This window comes from Eleginops maclovinus, chromosome 3, assembly GCF_036324505.1.
Source record: "Eleginops maclovinus isolate JMC-PN-2008 ecotype Puerto Natales chromosome 3, JC_Emac_rtc_rv5, whole genome shotgun sequence".
In the NCBI taxonomy this organism is placed as follows: Eukaryota; Metazoa; Chordata; class Actinopteri; order Perciformes; family Eleginopidae; genus Eleginops; species Eleginops maclovinus.
The window spans coordinates 23,667,707-23,687,199 of record NC_086351.1 but is presented as its reverse complement, the minus strand read 5'-3'; the positions used below and the strand labels follow the sequence as shown (position 1 = coordinate 23,687,199).

Genomic DNA, 19,493 nt, shown 5'->3' with positions numbered 1-19,493 from the left:
GCTTTTAGTGCTGCACATGTTTCTTCAAATTGGTTCTCCTTTTTTAACAACTTTAAAAAAATCATATTTATGTTTTATATTTACAAAGTTCCTGATGTTGCGGTGTGTTTCTCCTAATGGAAGTGTTTTGGGCCATTGTAGCTCATTTGCACTTGTCTACCACCGTACAGCAGTGACCTGAAATTAAAATAAATGTCAACCTCAAAAGCTGCAACAACATAAAAAAACAGACAACAGAGCGACAATACATTCTAAATAAGGACTGATAAATGTAGGACTTGTGTCGTGTGGTTTCAAATCAAATCAAAGCTCCATATAATAAGTGGTTTGTTCCCAAACACAGTACAGTGCTCTTGAATGCAGCTCAAGACTGACTTACTCCTCCCCCAACCACGCCCCTCATCAGGGCTGCTTATTAAACCCACCTGTTGGCCTTTGGCTCTGTTTGTCATGGTTGGTGTTACAGTTAGGAAGAACATTTAAGACATGGATACAATGGTCTCCTCAGTGTGTATTATGTTATGCTCACTTGCTGCTTGCTTCCAGTTTGTCCTGGTTACCATTGTTTTTGCAGTGATTTGGTAAAGCCTTGTACCTCTAGGCATTAGTAGCACAACATTTAAATTAATTGTTTGTATGCAGCATGGTGAGCCATTTTTAACCTACATTTTACCTTTTTGGAGGTTCACCTGCTACAGTTTTGCGTATAATTGTTTTGCTCTGTGTAATTTTGGTTTGATTAGCTTTTAGCTTCTGTTTTGATCAGTTTTTGGCTTCTGTTTTGATCAGTTTTTGGCTTCTGTTTTGATCAGTTTTTGCTTCTGTTTTGTTCAGTTTTTAGCTTCTGTTTTGTTCAGTTTTTGCTTTGCTGTGTTGTTTTGCTTATTGATTTGCTTCTTCCAGTCTTGCTTATTGCTTTGCTTAGGATTGTCTACTGAACATGTGGCATTGAATTAACTTATTGAAAGGTGATGTGATTCTGTTACAAATGCAAACTGTACAAAAGTTCAGTCTCAGAAGAACGGTGGGTGACATAAAGATCATTTAAGATAAGCAACACTGTTCCTCTGGGTTTACCCTCTGCTGCCTGTGAAAGTCTCATCTGTAAACGGCAACATTCAGAGAGCTTTCAATGATCATCTGTTCAATGAGCATTATTTTGAAATTGTTTTAGACATTTGAAAATATTCTGTATGTAACCTTGTAACTATGAAGTTAAACATGAGTAATCCTTTTAAGACAAAATATGTGTTTACTGGTCCTCTGTTTTGGATTGTATTAAAAGGGATTTTACGATTGTAGTCAAATTACCAAACCCGAGGCAGTTTTTATGTTGCATCTGTATTACTTAGTAAAACCTGCCAGACTCTAACACTGCAAACTACACTGATAACTTTTTGCTTTTTTGCTTCTGACAACATATTTACTATGTTCAACCTCCACACCAAACACTTTTAAACACACTTCATAAACTGTGTTAGGGAATTGAAATGAAACTCCATCCTATGAACAATAATCCAATCTGCCTGAAGAATTTAAATAGTTCCATGTTACTCCTCTGAGTAAACAGAGGGATTTAATCCGTAAACCTGCAGTAACATCTATTGTCATAGATGTAGCTACATTAAACTGCATCCTGCTAACACTATGTACAATTCTATATTATAGGGGAGTGACAGCTCAATGAGAAGGCTAGATATTACTATAATTAAACGATTTATTGCTGACATCTGACTGAGAATCACCCATTCATGGACAGCGCCACACTTTTACTAACACCTCTGTATTTAAACTGTAGTCTAAGGTCTACAATGCAATACTTTTCTTGCTCATGTCCACAGGGGAGGAACTATCCGCGGGTAAAGCAGTGTGATGTGCTTCAGTCCAACCTGACAACCAGTCTCCTCCGCCGGGGGAATCTGCAGCCTCGGTGCCAGTGAGTCCGCTGTCCGGTGTGCCCCCCCCTGTTGCTTTAAGCAGTGCGTCCTGCCGTCCGACAGGAGGCGTGTCTCCCCTACGGCCGGAGCTCAGCGCCAGATGCAGGAGCGGGGGAAGTGCCGCGGCTCCTCAATAGAAACAAACCAACTTCTTTGTGCTGCTCCGGCGACTCTCCGTGCTCCAGCTCTACCTAGGGTAAGTCCATTATTTCAAACTTCACATATATTAACATGCTGCTACTGCCTTATGTGTTTGAGGTTTTCAGGTAGGCTACTGTTATTTGGAAAGGATGAGATTTTCACACAGCGCGCAGAAAACCCCGTTACGCACCTCTCAGCCAGGTGTGAAGTTTATCCGTGAGTTCCTAGAAGCAGATCCGACTTTAACCAGAGGAAAATAACACAAACATGTGCGAGAAATAGCCTCCGACGTGCGGTTTAATAGGCTTGGTGATGTGTGACCTCCCGCGTCTTTGGCCGACCTCTATTTGGAGACGCTTGGCACCTTTTTGGGTTCCTCCTTCTTCCTCCTCTCCTCCTCCCCGGGCTCAAGGCTTCGCTGCTGGGGGGTTATGAGGATTGTTAAATGCCTTCAGTCAACCCCCTTTTATGAGTGATCCGCAGATAATGGGGCTGGATGGGGAGCTCACGGAGACGAGTCGCGCGTTTAAATCCCACAGCTGATGAGCCCATTAGCTTTAAATCAACTTTATCATCGCGCTGCGTTGCTGAGTGGAAGGCTTCAGCTTAGCTTGGTTTAAACCCCGTTGTTTTACATATACTGAAGGACAATTATTCAGCTGTTTTTCTATCTGTAAAAGGAAATCACACCGGAGTCAATTTTTTTCTCACCTGCTAACCCGGCAGCACGGCTCTCGGAACTGCGGCTTTGTCTTCTTATTTCCCAGGATCTCCCCCTTATTATGACCTCTGTGAGCTTTATAAACACTGTGACGATTCTCTTATTGCACGCTGGAAACAATCAAATCCCAGACACGTTTTTCAATTCTTACATCAGTCACATATTGGCTCAGGAAACGAACTGACACCCTCCAAAAGAAGCGCCTGTAAAAAAAAAAGTATATTAACAAAAAATGAACTTCCACAAGTTCCTCTGCATGCTGTTCCAAGTGCAACTTATAATTCTATTTCTAAAATCACATTTGGCCTGTGCATACAATTAACATATTTCTGAAAAACTGTTAGGCAGTCAGCCTGGGTATTTATTTGGGTGTTGGCTATAATAAATGAATGCTTAATGTGAATGCAGGCGCAATAGTGGAAGAATATTTAACCTTTAGGCATTAACTGTATCATTACATGGATTGGGTCCAAACACAATGCCCCGCTGCTAATTAATGAGGCAAACGAGCAGGGGGAGCTGTCAGAAATAAATGGGAACATAAGGGGCCGCGGAGCCGCTGTCTGTGCTGCTGGAACATTGGAAGCACACACACACACACACACACACTCTCTCACACACACTGATTTAAATGGAGTCTCTGTCCGTGGTGCTGAAAAGTCCTCCAAGCTGAGACTGGTTTAAAGCAAATTCCATCAGCTGTGGCCTGGTCGTTTATTATCCTGAGAGACTGTTTGAAATCAGATCTGACCATATTTCAGGAAGACATGTCTCAACGTTTTTCTGAAATCACTGTTTATTTAATTTAGTGCAACATGAGCAATCTTTTTATTTGCTCCTTGTTTGAATCAGCTTGAGCTTTACAAATGTAAAGTGCACCACTCTCTATCCAGTCTTAATGTGGAAGTTGAATCAAGGAATATCATATTTCGAAATTATGCATCAGATTAAACAACCAGAATGTGACCAGAAACTCTTGCATGCACATGTGCCGACCTTGAAAATAAAACGTGCTTCCAGTAAAACTAACCCATATGCGCATGAAATGGTTATTGCATTTTGAGATTTGTTTAATTAAGAGGCCACAGAAATAGAGGAACATTTTGACCATGACTGTAATGTCTGCGCCTTTCACAGCGCGTAATTCAAGTCATAGAAAGGAGCGGATATGCGATCAAGATCAATTGAATTAAAATCTTCGTGGCTGTCTCTGATCTAACAGGCTGTACAGGGTGACTCGCAGGGAAAAGTATAAAATAAAAAAAGTAATAATTCAGCAGACAGAACAGTGAAACAGAGCGGGCTGAGGCTATTCATCATGCTGGGTGTACACTGACAGCTCGGTTTCACATGAGTCCAAGCCTGAGTGACTCCGATCAAACAGCCGATGTTTTCACATTCATAGATCGGCTCGTACACTTCCGTGCACGGGCGGACAGTAACGGCCATTGGACCGGAACGAAGGGGAAAATCTGTGCACTGACATGGGGAAAAGGGAGGAAGGGGAGGCGGGGAGAGTGCATGAGCTGGTTTTCGGCTGGTGATATAGGCGAAAGTGTGGTCAGCAGGAACATGCCCGGTCCCCCCTGTGCGCTCCCCCACTGGCGCGACGTCAGAGTGTGTGCGGCAGTGCAGCAGGAGGAGCTCACACACACCGCCGCTCCGCTCTCACACACTCTCGCGCTGGATCTCACCCCCTCTCCAATCTCTGTCTTTCAGTAGATGGATTTCTTCAAGCTCTGCCCTGCCTAACATGGATGCCCAGCCACCTCCGCCGCCACCTCCTCCTCCATCACCATCAGCTGAGTCGGAGGGCTGCTTCTCCTTGGCGCAGTGAGCTGGACACGCAGTGCTGTTTTTCTGCTGAATGGATGTTGGGGAGAGCGTTACTCTGCCCGCCGGTGGTGCCCAGCCGCCCTGCTTCACGTTAGAGAGAAAACACTTCTGGGGAATATACGGATTCTGGGAATAAAGCTCCCGCGCGACTCAGCAGCACCATGAAGATCACCTCCCTGCTCATCCTCACTGCGAGAGTCCGGAGCTCCGTCAGGCTCCTGCTGCTGCTGCTGCACTCTGTGGGATTTTCTCATGGGATGCCACACGTCTTGAGATTTGGTGAGCTGCTTTTTTAAAATTTCTGCTCGGTAAAAGTTTGTGTTTTTATTCCCATGAAGCTTTTTGCTCTCCCCTCCGACCTGTTGGAGACTCTTCCTCCCTGTCCTCACGTGTGGGACACTTCCACTTCTGACTTGCTTTTAAAGGAACAATAGCGCAAGAGTCCAAAGAGTTGGTACACACCTGTGTTGTGAAAAGCTGCCAGTTGGTGGAAGTCATTTCAGGATGATACTTAAGAAGTGACCTGTAACTTGTTGCTGTTTGAAAAGTTCCAAATATCACTGCTCCCCACACAGAACCATGTGTGTGTACAGTGTCAGCTGTTTCTGACCTGACCCACATGGGTGTGTGTTCGTGTGTGTACTCTAGGTGTGGGTATGTGCAGTTATTCAATTATTCATATAGGATAGTTAATCTAAATGTGGAAGTGGTGTGTCCATAAGAATGTAATGAAAAACAGAGACACGGTAAATGTTCTTTTAACAGTTGATTTACTTTTGTAAAAAAATTAATTGTTTTGTCAAAAATATTCTATAATGGAACTTTTTAGATTACCCTTAGATTTCCCCCTTTATTTGCTACTATAAAGTAGGAAAAACATATTTTATAACTATGTTTGAATACAGTGTGTTTGTTCCAACACATTGTAGCTACAGTATGTGACGCTTACAGGAAGCTGCACACTTTAATAGCTGCGTCATTTGATCAGATAGATACATCGAGATGTGTTTTCATTTGGTACACAAATGAAGGTCTGTGGGTTCGAATAATATTGTGAACATTTGTGAAGTTGGGGACAGCAGTCAGAGGTTAAAGACCTACAGATCACCCTGAACAGAACAGCAGAAAGAAGAGAAAAACTCAATTATTGTCTGATTTAATTTATCCTAAAAAGTCATGTAATTCAAACAGGATAAGGAAACCCTCCCTGAAATCACAAAGTAAAAACAGCACGCTGATATATTAACACTGATTAGTCCAAATGTGTTAGTTTATTATGGATTGGAAGTAACAGTGCTCTTCCTACAGTGTGTAGAGGAATATCCTCAGTAATTAAATACACATTTCTTTAATTCATGAATGCAGATTAATCAGGTGCAAATTGATTTTTCTGCTCATGGAGCTGTAGGATCTAAATCAGAGTGGAGATGATAGAAAGGTGAATCCTGTGAACCTGAGGGCTGCAGGGCACCAGCACAGTCTCTTTACATCATGCTGGCGGCCTCCAGCTCAGTCAGTGTGTCCATATGAAGAGGGGGACACGATATGTGGAGGGAACGCTGTATCCCATCACTTTGTTTTTTTAGTATCTTGGTGTAACCTTAAGCTGTCTTTGGCTCTTTCTGCTATAACAATGCACATTTCCCCTCTGTGGGACTATTAAAGGTATTCTGATTCTGATTCACAGTCCTTTACCATTACTCTGTAGGCCTGCATTTGAACACATCAGAAGGACAATGCTGAACAGTTACATCCTTAGTGTTTGTGGGACATATCCTCTCTTCTGTAGCATTTTCATTAGTTAGCAGCCACTTGTGTTGAAAGATCTTTTCAGATCTGATGATCTTTCTTGTGTGTGTATTTAGGGTTTCATACTGTAATGAGATTTTCAGTTTGAATTGTGAAAACATTCAGCAGGAGGAAACTGTTTTGATTTAACTGCAATGAGAAGCACAAACCAGAATATTAAAAAATATGAATATTGAGGGTGCACTCCAGTTTAGTATTGCACTTCAAAAAATTGCTGGTAACATTTGGGAGACACATGCTTGAAATCTAAGCGACTGAGGCAGAAATGTTGTATGGTTGGTTGTATGAGTCAAGCTGCATAAACCCTGGATCTACATTACCATGATGCAACTCAATTGTGTTTTGTCCCTTCCAGCCCTTGTGAATGTCAATGTTTTTTCAAAATCCACACCCCCATTTCCAACACTCGTTATTATTTAAGTTATTAGTAAATCTAAATCAATGAAGGAGTGCTGTAATCAGGACACAGCATGGCCCTCACAATACAAGCTACATGTCACACGTTGACTTACATGTCAACTTCCACTGACAAAGCTTTGCTGCTTTATCTCTGCAAATTGAATTTTAACATCCCAAATGGGATTTCCTCTGCTTCTGGAGCAGCTTTGACTCTGAGAAACAGCCTAAAAAACAGCTGCTAATACGGCAATAATCTCAACATTAACATCCGGGTGTGTTTTCACCATTTAACCACTCTTCAAAATACTGTCGGAGCCTGCAAATGGTTCAACTCGTTCAGCCGTTTGAAGAATTATAGTGCAAGAGTGATGGATGGCTAAATTGGATTTCCATTTAGGAATTCAAGCAGAAGAAAAACAGCTCAGAGGAAGAATGCCGAAGCTGTTGTTTTTAATCAATCCAACCAGATCCTGTGATAAAAAACGATTTTATAGACTTGTGAAAGAGCTTCAGATCAGATACACTGTATATGGTGACAATTGTATTTTAAGCAGTTGTGCTGGCATTAAGGACATTAAAGCAGGGGAGTAGATCACAAGGTGTGATTGTTCAGCAGTTGTGTTTGAGAGACAGATGCTCATATATATGCTAAAATCCTCTGATGATAGAGAGCACATAACTGAATCTCCATTGAAGATAAAGCTGCAGATGAGAGACCGTGAACCTCCGCACCATGTGACCTCTGCAACTCTGACTGCAGCCGGCTCTGTTTCTGAGGATGTGTTGCAGACAGGTGAGGTCAGGAAATTGGATAACTGGTGTGAAGGAGAAGCCACATTCAGGGTCAGGATGTATTTCACACATTCGCTGCATGAGTGGCAGGTGGAACGCACATGCACTTTAGAAAAGTAGCATTAGCAAAAAAGTTGAGGTCAAGGAACCAGCAGATGGTAAAGAGAGTCATTGATTTGAATCAACATCATTGCCACGGAGTCATGGGTATTCTACGAGTTTCCTCACATCTAATCAAAGCAATTTGAAGGAGTGTTTGTATATCTCTAAATGTATCGCTTTATATGTCTCTGTGAGCTCTGCAGTGAAATGTTTTTATCAGGTGCGTTGCCCGCCGGGTCGGCATTAGTGTGAAGGTCAGCGTCTAATGGGGCGGATAGACTAAATGTTGCAGTTTGAAGGCTGAAAAACGCTCTTTAGAAAATAACTCTCTGTGAGAGGGCTGCCTGTCAATAAGTGAACGGAAAAGTTGACATTATCATCCCGCTCTACCCCCACCTCAGAGATGAATAGTAAAGAAGGGGATTTACGGAAGAATCTGAGCTGCTTGGAAACAATGGGTGGCTAAGCGGATCATTGTGTGATGGAGAGCATTAGGTATGAAATGGGAGGTGATAATCACAGCAGCCTTCAGTGAACAAGCTAATTTCCTTATTTGCTTTATCAATGTAGCTGTAGGCGTTTGGTGAAGAGACTGCTTGGAGATGTCACTGATTAGGTTACAAAAATGTATATTAATCCACAACTAAATATAGTTCCTAATACATGCATAATTTCAACCTGCTTTAGTGATGTTATCAACAATTATAAAGCTTGAATTGAGGAAGACAAATTATCATTTTCCGGTGCATATCAGTGGTGAGTGTCTCTACTGGGACATGTCTCCATGCTTTAATGTTCAAAATGCCCTTCATTTTTCTCATACTGCCTGTGCTGCAGCACCTCTTTTCACCCTCTGTCTGAAGCCAGAGCCAGTCTGCTCTGATTGATTAGCTGTTGTGATTGGTTAACACCTTAGGGATGAGTCAGAAATGTCCCGCCCCTTAGCATATCAGGTACAATCTGCTGGAGAAGGGATGCACTGAAAACACGGAAACATTGACTTTAATTAAATATATTATGTCAACCGATTCCACGTAACTGTATTAAGTTAGTTGAAAGCAATAAGATTTAGTTCAACCTAATATGTTTTAATTCAAACTTGATATTATCCTAATACAGTTATGTATAATCAGTTGACAAAATACATTTAATTAAAGTCAATGTTGTAAAGTTTTTTCACTGTGTCATTATGTTACGGAGTCCAATGAAGGCATTTCAAGGCCTCGGGGAATCTATAAATGACCAGCAAATTGGGTGGTGGTGTGCATGGGAAAGTAAAACAGGGGGAAAAAAATATGCCTTGAACAAAGTCAAATCCATACTTTGTTCCTAAAAAATGGCATTCTTATACATTCTGTCACTACTTTCCTAAACAACCCGTATGGTCGCACTGCCACCTCTCAGTTCTTGGGAAAATGTGAATTCTGCACTTTATAATGTTTGTTCAGTGGCAATGCAGGAAGTATGGTGTTCTTTATGTTGTAAGGCTGACATTTTGGGATTGGAGGTTGGTTGATGGATGTTTTGCACCTGATTTTAATGCCCGAGTCTACCCCTACATTACCATTGAACTAACAAAACCAAGATCATCTGATTGTTATTTGTATTAAACATTCAGCAAATGGTAGAGACTGTCTGTGGACAGTTCTCTATGCATATAGTCTGCAGTAACTGAAGACATTTAAATGCATTTTGCATATTTTACACAAATTCAACATGTAATGCAATTAATTTATTCCCTTTCTTTTGAGCTGCTGTAAGTCAGTAGACGGTGAAATCACAGGGAGAACAATCTGCAACAAGAATATAGAGGCAATTATAATTTCCATGTTTAATATTTGAACTGCCACACTTGCTGGATTATGTTTACTGCCTGTTCGGTCACACTTCCTACATGTGTGGCCACATGGGAGCTGAAACACTGCAACATATCCTCCCTGCATCTCCACCTGCTTATACACTTTTTAGGCAGTGGTAAAAAGGAAAACTGATTTTTCTGCAGTGTGTGTGAGGATGTGTGTGTGTGTGTGTGTGTGTGAGAGTGTGTGAGAAAGTTCCAATTGTTTTTTGGATTCAGCTGTTGGAGCCATTTCCCCTCTGGGTGTATATTTCAGAGTTTCCAGTCAACTGCAGCCACATCAAACTCGCTAGTAAAGTAACACATTAAATCTTGAACATAATCAATACTCATGATGGGAAAAAAAACAATAAAAACAATAAAGAAAATAAGGTTTGGATTTGAAAAATGGAGCAGGTTATGGATTATGAATACTAGTCCAGTCACAGTGGCTAACATCAAAAGAGAATGTATAATTCATGTACAGTATCTGGCAGAAAAGACTCTGTGGTTAAGCATATTTATAGTATGAATCCAAGCAACATGTTAAAGATTCAGCAGGGACTGGGATAAAAACGCCTCGCGGTATTAAACAGAACCCAGCGGAGAAAAAACACACAATGCAGAAGATAAATTGAGAATCAGTTCAACTTTTGGGGGAATGTTGTTATTTTATTTGTTTTAGAGAGGTCAATTTTAGAATGTATGTCCTTACCAGCAGAAGAGAAGACAGAGACACAACAGCTGGAGTCAGGACAGTTAGCCTAGCTTAGCATACAGAACGCCTGAAAGAGAGAATGTACTATATGAAAATATGTACATAACAGCTGTATATCTGGTTGGTTTAATGTGTGATGGTGCTATTCTCGATAAACATGAGTTCATCCATCAACTGAGCAGATCTCTGATTCATGCTGACCACACACTCTACGGAATAAAACACATTTTAACCACAAATAGTTTTTCAATAATTTAGGAATCGGGCTAAATTCCTGCATGTGTTTCACACTATGATTTGGTGGCACCTGATTAATTGTCTGATCGATCGAACGGCTTGCTGGATGATTTCCAGATCTGATTTTGCACCAGGCAAACATGGTAGCTTACTGTAGTCTGGGCCGAGACTGTGCTGTGATAAAAAATAAAACGGAGCTCATAACAGACCATACTGTCTCCATCTTCAGCCATCTGTGGATCCATATTCAGTTTTTCTTCCTGTTTTCTGTCTAAAATCCACATTTATAAAGTAATGCAGCCTTTTCTTTTTTGTCACCATGGTCATAAAATCCACACTACACTTTATTAGAAGGATGAAAATAGTTTTACATTCAGCGTCATCCCTCACATTAAAGCTCATGTATTGAAGCGTACGGTGTGTGTGGTGATGTAGAGTTAATGTGAAGGACTACTGTAAGAATTCCTAAGCGAACCTGAACCCAATATGCATCATTTAAAACATAATCTAAAATTAAATGTATGGACACTTTAAACCTCCACCCTGCTCTTTCTCGGGGGGCCTGGTGAGCTCATGAGTTTGTGTTCATGCTCAATGGTAATGGTATCCCTCCCACCATGATGACAAGACCCCTGGAAGCTAGGATTGGTACAACAGTATCAGCATACAACAACCCTACCATTACTAGATTTTCTTTGTAGAGGTAGTATGGTGGCCCTGAAGGTAAACAGTAGACATTTCACAATTAGCTCAAACCTGAAATAATTCTACTGAGCATAGACCGGCCCACGTTTTCTATCATGCCCAGTGTTGGTTTGATAAAATGAAGTTTGCTTATGTTTGCTGTTTTATGTTCCAAAATGCAAGTGTGATTCATTATTTTTTGAAATGATGCATCAGTGTGCTTACCTAAGAGATGAGTGACTGCACAGTAGATGGCAGCAAGCGGTGTGAGGAATAAGTCTGGGAGTCATGACCCTGGCATGTTCTGAAGGCTTAACAAGTCTCTACTAGACAAGTAAAAGATTTTTTAAAAGGATTTGTCTGCTTATTTAAATTCAGAATACGTTTATTGTCCATTACATTTACATGAAATGGAAATGAGTCTTTGGCAATGGGAAATAGGCTAGAATAACACTCACCATACACAGTTCATACACACACACAAAATTGCATTTTAAAGTCACTAAGTGGCAGTCTTAATAAAAGTGAAGAGTGGTTTGTTGCTCCGCTGGCTTCGGTCCATTAAAAAATCTGTTGTAGTGTGGTGATCGTGGCAGAATGTCCTAAGAAGGACCCTTGAGGTTTCAAAAGGGGGCTTACATTTGATTCAAGGTTAACATTTTCATTTTGAATCATAAAACAGCTAAGTGAACTTCTGAAAGTCTTTTGTTGCAGACTAACAGTGCATCTCATTAGCGACGAGTGTCATTGACCAGTATGGACCTACCTCTTCAGGTTTGAGTTCATGCCATTGTAGCCCTTACTCATTTCTCAGCATCTCGCCTCCTCCGTGGCTAGTTGGGGTAACCTTCCATCACCCTGAAGTGAATTGAGTCTTTGAATATGGACATTTGATTTATTTTTGTCTAAAAAAAGAGGGATGGTAGCTTACATGTATATACTGTAAGGGATTTCAAAGCTCTTTTATTTTGAAACTACATCTTAATGTCATGTTTTTTTTGGGGTGACTTTCTGTGATGGCCTTTTATCAACACAAATAGAAATTAGTCACCCAGGGGAAATGGAAAGTTAGGAGTTGAGGAGGGGAAAACTGAGAAATGAGAAAGGTCTTGTGTCTTGCTTTTGTTTAATGTGAAATGTTTTCACTTTTCTAAATGTCTTTTGTTTTTAGCAACATGTGTCACTGTGTTCTGAGCATGGTTGTTTTATTTAATTAAAATATTTTTGTGAAATTGCTGTATTTTGACCTTCAGGGCCACCATAGGTTAAACCAATTAGAGGTGTCCTTTTTGTAACATGCTCGGCAATCTTTAAGCCTAGCTAAACAAATTACATCTCCCCCCTACTTCCTCGAATGCTGAGCTGTGTGTGAAAAATCAGCACCAATGTGAGCTGTCACTTTCGGGACAACTGTTCGTCTGTATTCATCGTCTCACAATCTCCATTCATTTTCAATCTGATGCAGTGCTTTGGCAAATCGTCACACTCATTCGGTATGCACTCGCTGCAGCAGTCGTACTGTATCCTCATGTTTAAAAGGCTGGTTTTCTGCTAATTTGTTTACCAGCTCCACTGTACAGCTTCCCTACTTGAATTAGCGATCTGAATTAGAAGAAGTGTTAGAAAGTCAAGGTTATCTGGAGCTAGCAAGAACGCTATCCTTTCAATTAGATGCATGCAGGTTGAACCGCATTTGACCGCAATCAGAGGAGAGTAATCTGATTTGATGGAACCATCTTAAGGAGGACATTTTTAATCAGAATATAACTTTTAAACGGATTGCACTTTCTGAAAAATTTGAACAACCTACCCGGTGCTTGAGCTATCCGTGTAGGACTAAAGCGCCATTATTGTAGTCCAAGATCTTTTTAATAAAACAATACAAAAAACTGAATAAATTGGATAAAAATCAAATATATTCTCCAAGCTTTGATATTTTTAAGGAACAAGTGCTTTGCCGGTTGCAGATTAATGGGGAACATCCCTATTTTATTTTTTTGTCAGCTTCAAAGCTCAGACTTCACCTGAAAATAATTATGTTTGAGTACAATTTCTTACAATCCTGTCTCATTGTATAATTACAAATATAGAGATCAGACCAAATCTGCTCTCCCTTTTCAGTATGCGAGTGAATGTGCACCTATACAAAACCAATAATGCTGAGCATAGGTCTTTTATATATTTAGCCTTAAATTCAGTGCCGTTCTTCAAGAGCCTTTGTGTTCTCTCTGCGGTGTAAATTTAGTTTATATGCCCTGCCATCAGCAGTTCTTCCACCAGTAAGTGCTTTGCAAGACAGGTCTTTCACTCAAAAGTATTACTGCATTTTATTGTAAAACATGTATTCATTTCTCTGGAACTCGATTAACAGCAAGCAGTGTCGGGCACAGGCAAACCCTCCTTCATGACATTGGAATGAAGACATCTCTTATCTCATGCCAAATAATTTATCTAACATCTCTGGATGTCATCATGCAGGGATGGCGGGGTTATAAACCAGCTGTAATCCCAGCTCCAGACCCAACAGAATCACTCTGAATCTTGTCTGAATAAGGAAAATGTTTGAGGACAGCTTTGGCCTTAATTTTCAATGTTTTGGTTTCCAAACCCTTTGATTGTCAGACTGCTTGTGTTTCTTGACCCATTGAAACTAATTTGAGTGATGCCACCATGTTCCAAAAGCTCAACAATTACCATAATAAGGAAAATGTCACATAACTGATGGTAGTGATGGAAATGAAAGATGTGGATTGGGCCAATTGGGAAATCTTTACATTACTTTTGCATTACATTTAATTTAGTGTGGCTTTTATCCAAAGCGACTTACAGTGGATGCAATAAACCATAAAGATACAAACTCACAAAAGCAAGAAAAGTGCATTTATGTTCTCTTCAAATAAGCCAAACCGTTGTAGGTTCTGATGCATACGTGCAAAATTGTTCCTTTTTTATATTTTAATGGCCAAGGTACATGTGAAATAGGTGGGTTTTTTGTTTACCTAGAAACATGTAGACTTTCTGCTGTCCTGATATCAATGGGGATCTCGTTCCACCACATTGGAGACATATAGCAAACAGGTGTGTTTTTGTTGAGGGCTTCCTGAGTCCAACTCGCAGTTAGGGTGTAGCAAGCTGATTGGCTTATGCTGAAGGAAGTTCCCCTGTTGGAGTGGTTTAACCGTGTCCTGGATGTAGGAAAGACGAGATCCCTTCACAGCATGGTAACCAGTACCAGTGTCTTGAAACGTATTCTGACAGCAAGTGAATGGAACTTCAATACTGTTTTAAAGTTGGTTATTATGTTCAGAAGAAATAGCTGAAGGCATTTCAACCACGATGCAATAGAACTTTATTCACCTGAGAATTAACCCCAGAATCAAGTCTAGGGGCTGGACCATGTTTCTCCATTATTTTTAGCAGGTTTTCTAATGGTGTCAACGTGCAGCACTATCTCACTAGATTGATACAACTCCTGACTCCATTTGTTTCTGGACACCTGGGAAGTTTCACTGTTTGACACCTGGAAGGGGACCCAAGCCAAACTCTGACACCTTAATATTTGTAGCTCTTCAAGACTAATTTAAAAAAGAAAATCTTGCTTTTACATTACTATCTACTCTGAACATTGGATAAAATAATGAATACATTTGTCGATTTTGCTGTGAAGGTCAGAGGGTCACCAATCTTCCACTTATTTTTACATCTGTCCCATGTTTATTCTTACGTTTAACTTTTCGTTGCACTGCACTTTACTGCTTCTTTTGCACTTCCGATTAAATGCTAACTGCATGTCGTTGTCTTAATACTTGTGCAATGACATTAAAGTTAAATCTATTCTAATGTAGTTAGAGTTTGACTGAGAGCTTTGGAACCCGCATTGTAGCAAAGTGTTGGATCAATGAATAAAAAAGAGTTGCTAAGCTATTTACATTGATCTTGGACCGAAATTACAGACGTCTGTAGGCACTTTTACTAAGTAGCACCCACAGTTGGTAGAGATGACCTAAATGTCAATGCCTTTGAGAGAAAGACAGTGGGAGTATATTTTCTTAATACACAGTCCTTGAGAACCTGTTTTCAGCCAGTAGGCATGTTTGCTGAGACAGAAAGAAGTTCAGCGGTCTCGCAGAAATGGCAACACTCATCGTATCATCCTTCATTGAGAGTAACTCAAGCATATGATGTGTCACTGACTCTTTTTATGCCCTTGGCAGCAGAGCACATGTGATAGCATTGCAAACCTTCCCCTCGCTTGTTCTTCCCATTTATGATGATTTCCTACTAAGAGGTGCAGCTTTACTGGCCTTATTTAAACAGATGTACAGATTGGGGCCCGCGTTTTATAATGTTGAGGGTCCCTGCCAGCCATATGTGATGGGTATGATAAAGACACCAACACCTGCTGCTTTCTTGTCACTGATCATAGGGGTGTAAATCTCTAGTTTTATGTTGTTATAAACAGATGTCATGTTTAACTGTGTTGAGAATACTGTAGAACTAGAAAAAGTTGGTAAACCCATACCCCAACAACACAATTTAAAGGTTATGAGGTTTGTAGTCCACAACACAAATAAAGTGTTCTTTAATGTAATGTGCGTGTGTTATCATTTGAAGTTTATTTGGTGGCAAAGATCATTTTGGGACTGTTAATCCTTTAGCCATGATTATAACATGGCTTGGTTGAATCCTTGATTACAAATGGTGAGTTTGTACATTCAGCACTCTGGATAATGTGAATCATATCAATCCACAGGAAGAAGTCCATTCCTTTTGATGTCAGCCGTGGCCCAAAACATACAATGGTTTTCTCCATTACAAAAATACACAGTACAATACTTTTTTAATATTCCATTTTATATTTGTGGAGAGCATGAAACTATGAATCATAATGACCAAACTCTCCTCAGTAAAGAAAAGAAAAAGAGAACAAGACAAAGAAAGAGGTAAAAAGACAGAGAGCAGGAAAACAACAAATCAGAGGGGGACAGACGGGAAGTAAACACTAAAGGGAACAGAAGAAGACAGATGGGAAGTGAACACTAAAGGGAACATCAGAGAAAGATGTGTAATCAGCAAGATACTGTGCAGCAAGCAGGTAATTAAGAAAAAACAAACAGGTCAATACGATCCGATGCTTGACCTTGAATCAATTTTTACCCTTTTACTAGGAAATGTTCACCATATCACCGGGTCTTCAATGCGCAGTTGACTTTTATCAGATTAGATCACATGGCCTTCATTAGCATATGGAATTTGCATAGCTGTCATGAAAATGTAGATTTTCAAACATTGCACAAGTTTAAGTTTGGAGGTCAATACACATTTCATTCTAAAGCATTTTGAACTCTACGTTTGAACATGTGGCTGGATTTATATATGCTTTTCTAGTCGTATTTCTTGGATACTCAAAACGTAACATGTCAATGTTATATAACCGTTACCCTTACTCTCTGACTTTTTGAATATGTCCTCAATAGGAAGACACACTATAGAATAGGAAGTGACTTGCACTGGTCTGGTTTTTGTTCTTGCTGCCTTATTTCCTCTTTGCCTGTTTCTCTCTGTCTACTCATATCTGCATTATACTCCTTGCTGTTTGTACAAAGCAACAGAAAATGAAATATTTTTCTTAAATGACTTTATTTGCCTTAGCACTGCCAGTCTGAATTATCAGCTTTCTTAAATTGAGTTTAGCAGTGGTGGCTTTGTGAGCATTACACTGTGTCTTGGCCCACAGCCAACACACTACTGGTAAATATATTCAAATCAGTGCTAAGCTGCTTAAAATATTCATATTTCACTCATAGCTATTTTATAGAAATTTGAAACTATCTCCGGCTGGCAAAATCAGTTACATGGATAAGATATATATATATAATTTCACATTTTCAGGGAACAAAGAGAGCTGGTGAGTGGTGGCGAGGCGTTAAGCCCCCGTGCACAGTGTGTGTTTTTCTGATATGGCAGGCTTTAGATGCTCTGTCTCTCCGGCTGAGAGGCAGAAGACCCGTGTTCCTCTCCGCCTCATGATACTGCCGCGTGTGGAGATGGTTAATGTGCCATGTGAAATGATTATTCTCAAAGCCGCTTCTCTGCATCCTTCCCTCGGATTGAAACAGGAAGTCTCTGCCTGCTCTCTGTTTTGCCAAAGAGGCCATGTTTCTGGATGTAATTAGCTGAGTCTTAGATGCTGACTGGCTGAGCTGGAGGTGACTTACAATGCAGACTCTCAGAGACGCTCTGTTCCTGCTGTACTGGAACACACTGAGAACATAAGTGACCAGATCCCTTCCCGGTATCACTCTGACCGTAACACGAACCAGGACTTCTCATGACACTCTGTCCTCTGCTCTGACTGTTCTATCCTTGTGGTTTGTCCTACACTTGATGCATGGTGTCCTAAGACCTACATCCTGTTGCCATGATGGCTCTGATCACTTTAGGGTCATGAATTACTTTTCATTAATTTCTTATTACGCCTGATACAGAGTGGCCTCTCCAAATTCAGATCCCATTTTTAATCTACACAATATCAAAGTCTTAAAGTCATTAAAATGATCTTTCCCACTTTCAGTGTGGTTTTATTAAAGGGACACTATTATGCTTTTTGGGGTACCCTTCCCTGTAGTGTGTTAAAATCCCTGTGTTCCCGCTTGAAACGCCTCCATTGGACACCTTTGTTAACATTCCGAACACAGTGACATCAGTATGTAACATTTGTGCTGCTATTGGCTAGTGCTCCAACACAATGTACGTGATTTGCTAAGGGTATGTTTTGTAAGTGAAGGCCTCTGATTGTGAAAAGCAAAAGAGAAGCTCTCTGAGTCAATATCTCATTTGGAAAGGGTTTTGAATTAAAACGATCTTGCTAAGGGGAAGGTAAACTCCAGCAGCATCCTGCCTGGAGTCGCTGAAGAAACTGGAATAATAATCCTGCAGGAAAATCGATGGCGGAATGCAGTGCCACGGGGACAAATACCAGCACCGGCTCCTTTCTGCACCACACGACTCTTATCCGTCAATCGGCGAAATTTCTGCTGATACGCCATAAATCCAATTCCTTAAAATGTCATATTAAAAATTTCAGGCCATTTAGATTGGCTTGTGGATATAGAATGATGGCTTCCCTTTCCCAGGGGCTGGGATTATATGTCAATAATGTCCTCAGTGCCAGGGAGGTGCTTTCATTAGCTGGTATTCAGATTGAAGTGTCATCCATATTATGAGAGCTTGCTACTGCGTCTCGTGTGCGGGTGCGCGCGCGCGTGCATGCGTGTGTGTGTGTGTCTTTGCTTGTTTACAACAGACAGGCTGTCTCTCAGCTCTACACCTTAATAGACTCGTCAGTCTGATAAGTCAGCAGTGTGATGCGTTGGGAGATACACAGTGTTTCTAGTGGCAGTGTTACAGAAAAAGGTTTTAGTTCAGCCAATCCCCCTGAAGTTCTATGATTTTTTATCCGTAACTTGACCGGCATCTTTTCTAGGGAAAACTCAGCATTGATTATGGACTTCATAATTGTTCAAAGGTTAGTTTAATGAATCCTGTTTTTACACGGCTTTTCATTTTCTCTTAACTGACCGCTGCTGAGGAGAGCAAACTGTTACCACGGAGTATCAAGGGACTATGTGCAGTCAAATAAATCTGCTCAAAGAAGTATGGTGAATTTAAGGTCAGCTTGGGACAACAAACATTAGTTTTCATCCATCAGAGGAAACACCATGGAATACTTTTTGAATGTACATTTTTGAATTTGTTGAGCACAATATACTTAGGATTTGTGATGGCTAAACTGTTCCCAGCAAAAGAAAAAGACAAGGAAAGAGGTTAAAGACAAACAGGAAGTAAACACTAAAGGGAACAGCATAAGAAGACAAACAGGAAGTAAACACTAAAGGAAACCGCAGAAGAAGACATACAGGAAGTAAACACTAAAGGGAACAGGAGCAGAAGAAGACAGACAGGAAGCAAACACTAAAGGGAACAGCAGAAGCAGACAGGAAGGGAACAATCAAGGGAACAGCAGAAGAAGAAAGACAGGAAGTAAACACTAACAGGAACACTGTATGGGCTATGGCAGCGTTTAAAGACTGGTTTATGAAAAAGTCAGTGCCGATCAGTGCTGCTGTTGTTTTACGTTACGCTGCTGTCGCCGTAGTTCCAGCCGTTGGTATACAGTGAATCGGATTTTTTTTTTCGTTAGCGGAAGCAATACGCTAATTTTTTTATCAACTCAGTTTGGTCAGAAATGTGTAGTCGTATCTCTAGCCATTCTAGCTC

General features: G+C 40.6%; 1 protein-coding gene across 1 annotated transcript in view; it reads left to right on the top strand.

Moving 5' to 3' along the window:
* The first annotated feature begins 560 nt into the window (after nucleotides 1-560).
* grik2 (glutamate receptor, ionotropic, kainate 2) overlaps nucleotides 561-19,493 on the top strand; it is a 249,394-nt gene continuing 230,461 nt past the window's right edge. The window contains exons 1-3 of the mRNA XM_063879961.1: nucleotides 561-646; nucleotides 1,842-2,133; nucleotides 4,519-4,914. Coding sequence (XP_063736031.1) covers nucleotides 4,797-4,914 — 118 coding nt within the window. The 5' untranslated portion in view covers nucleotides 561-646; nucleotides 1,842-2,133; nucleotides 4,519-4,796. The remainder of the gene's footprint in view (nucleotides 647-1,841; nucleotides 2,134-4,518; nucleotides 4,915-19,493) is intronic.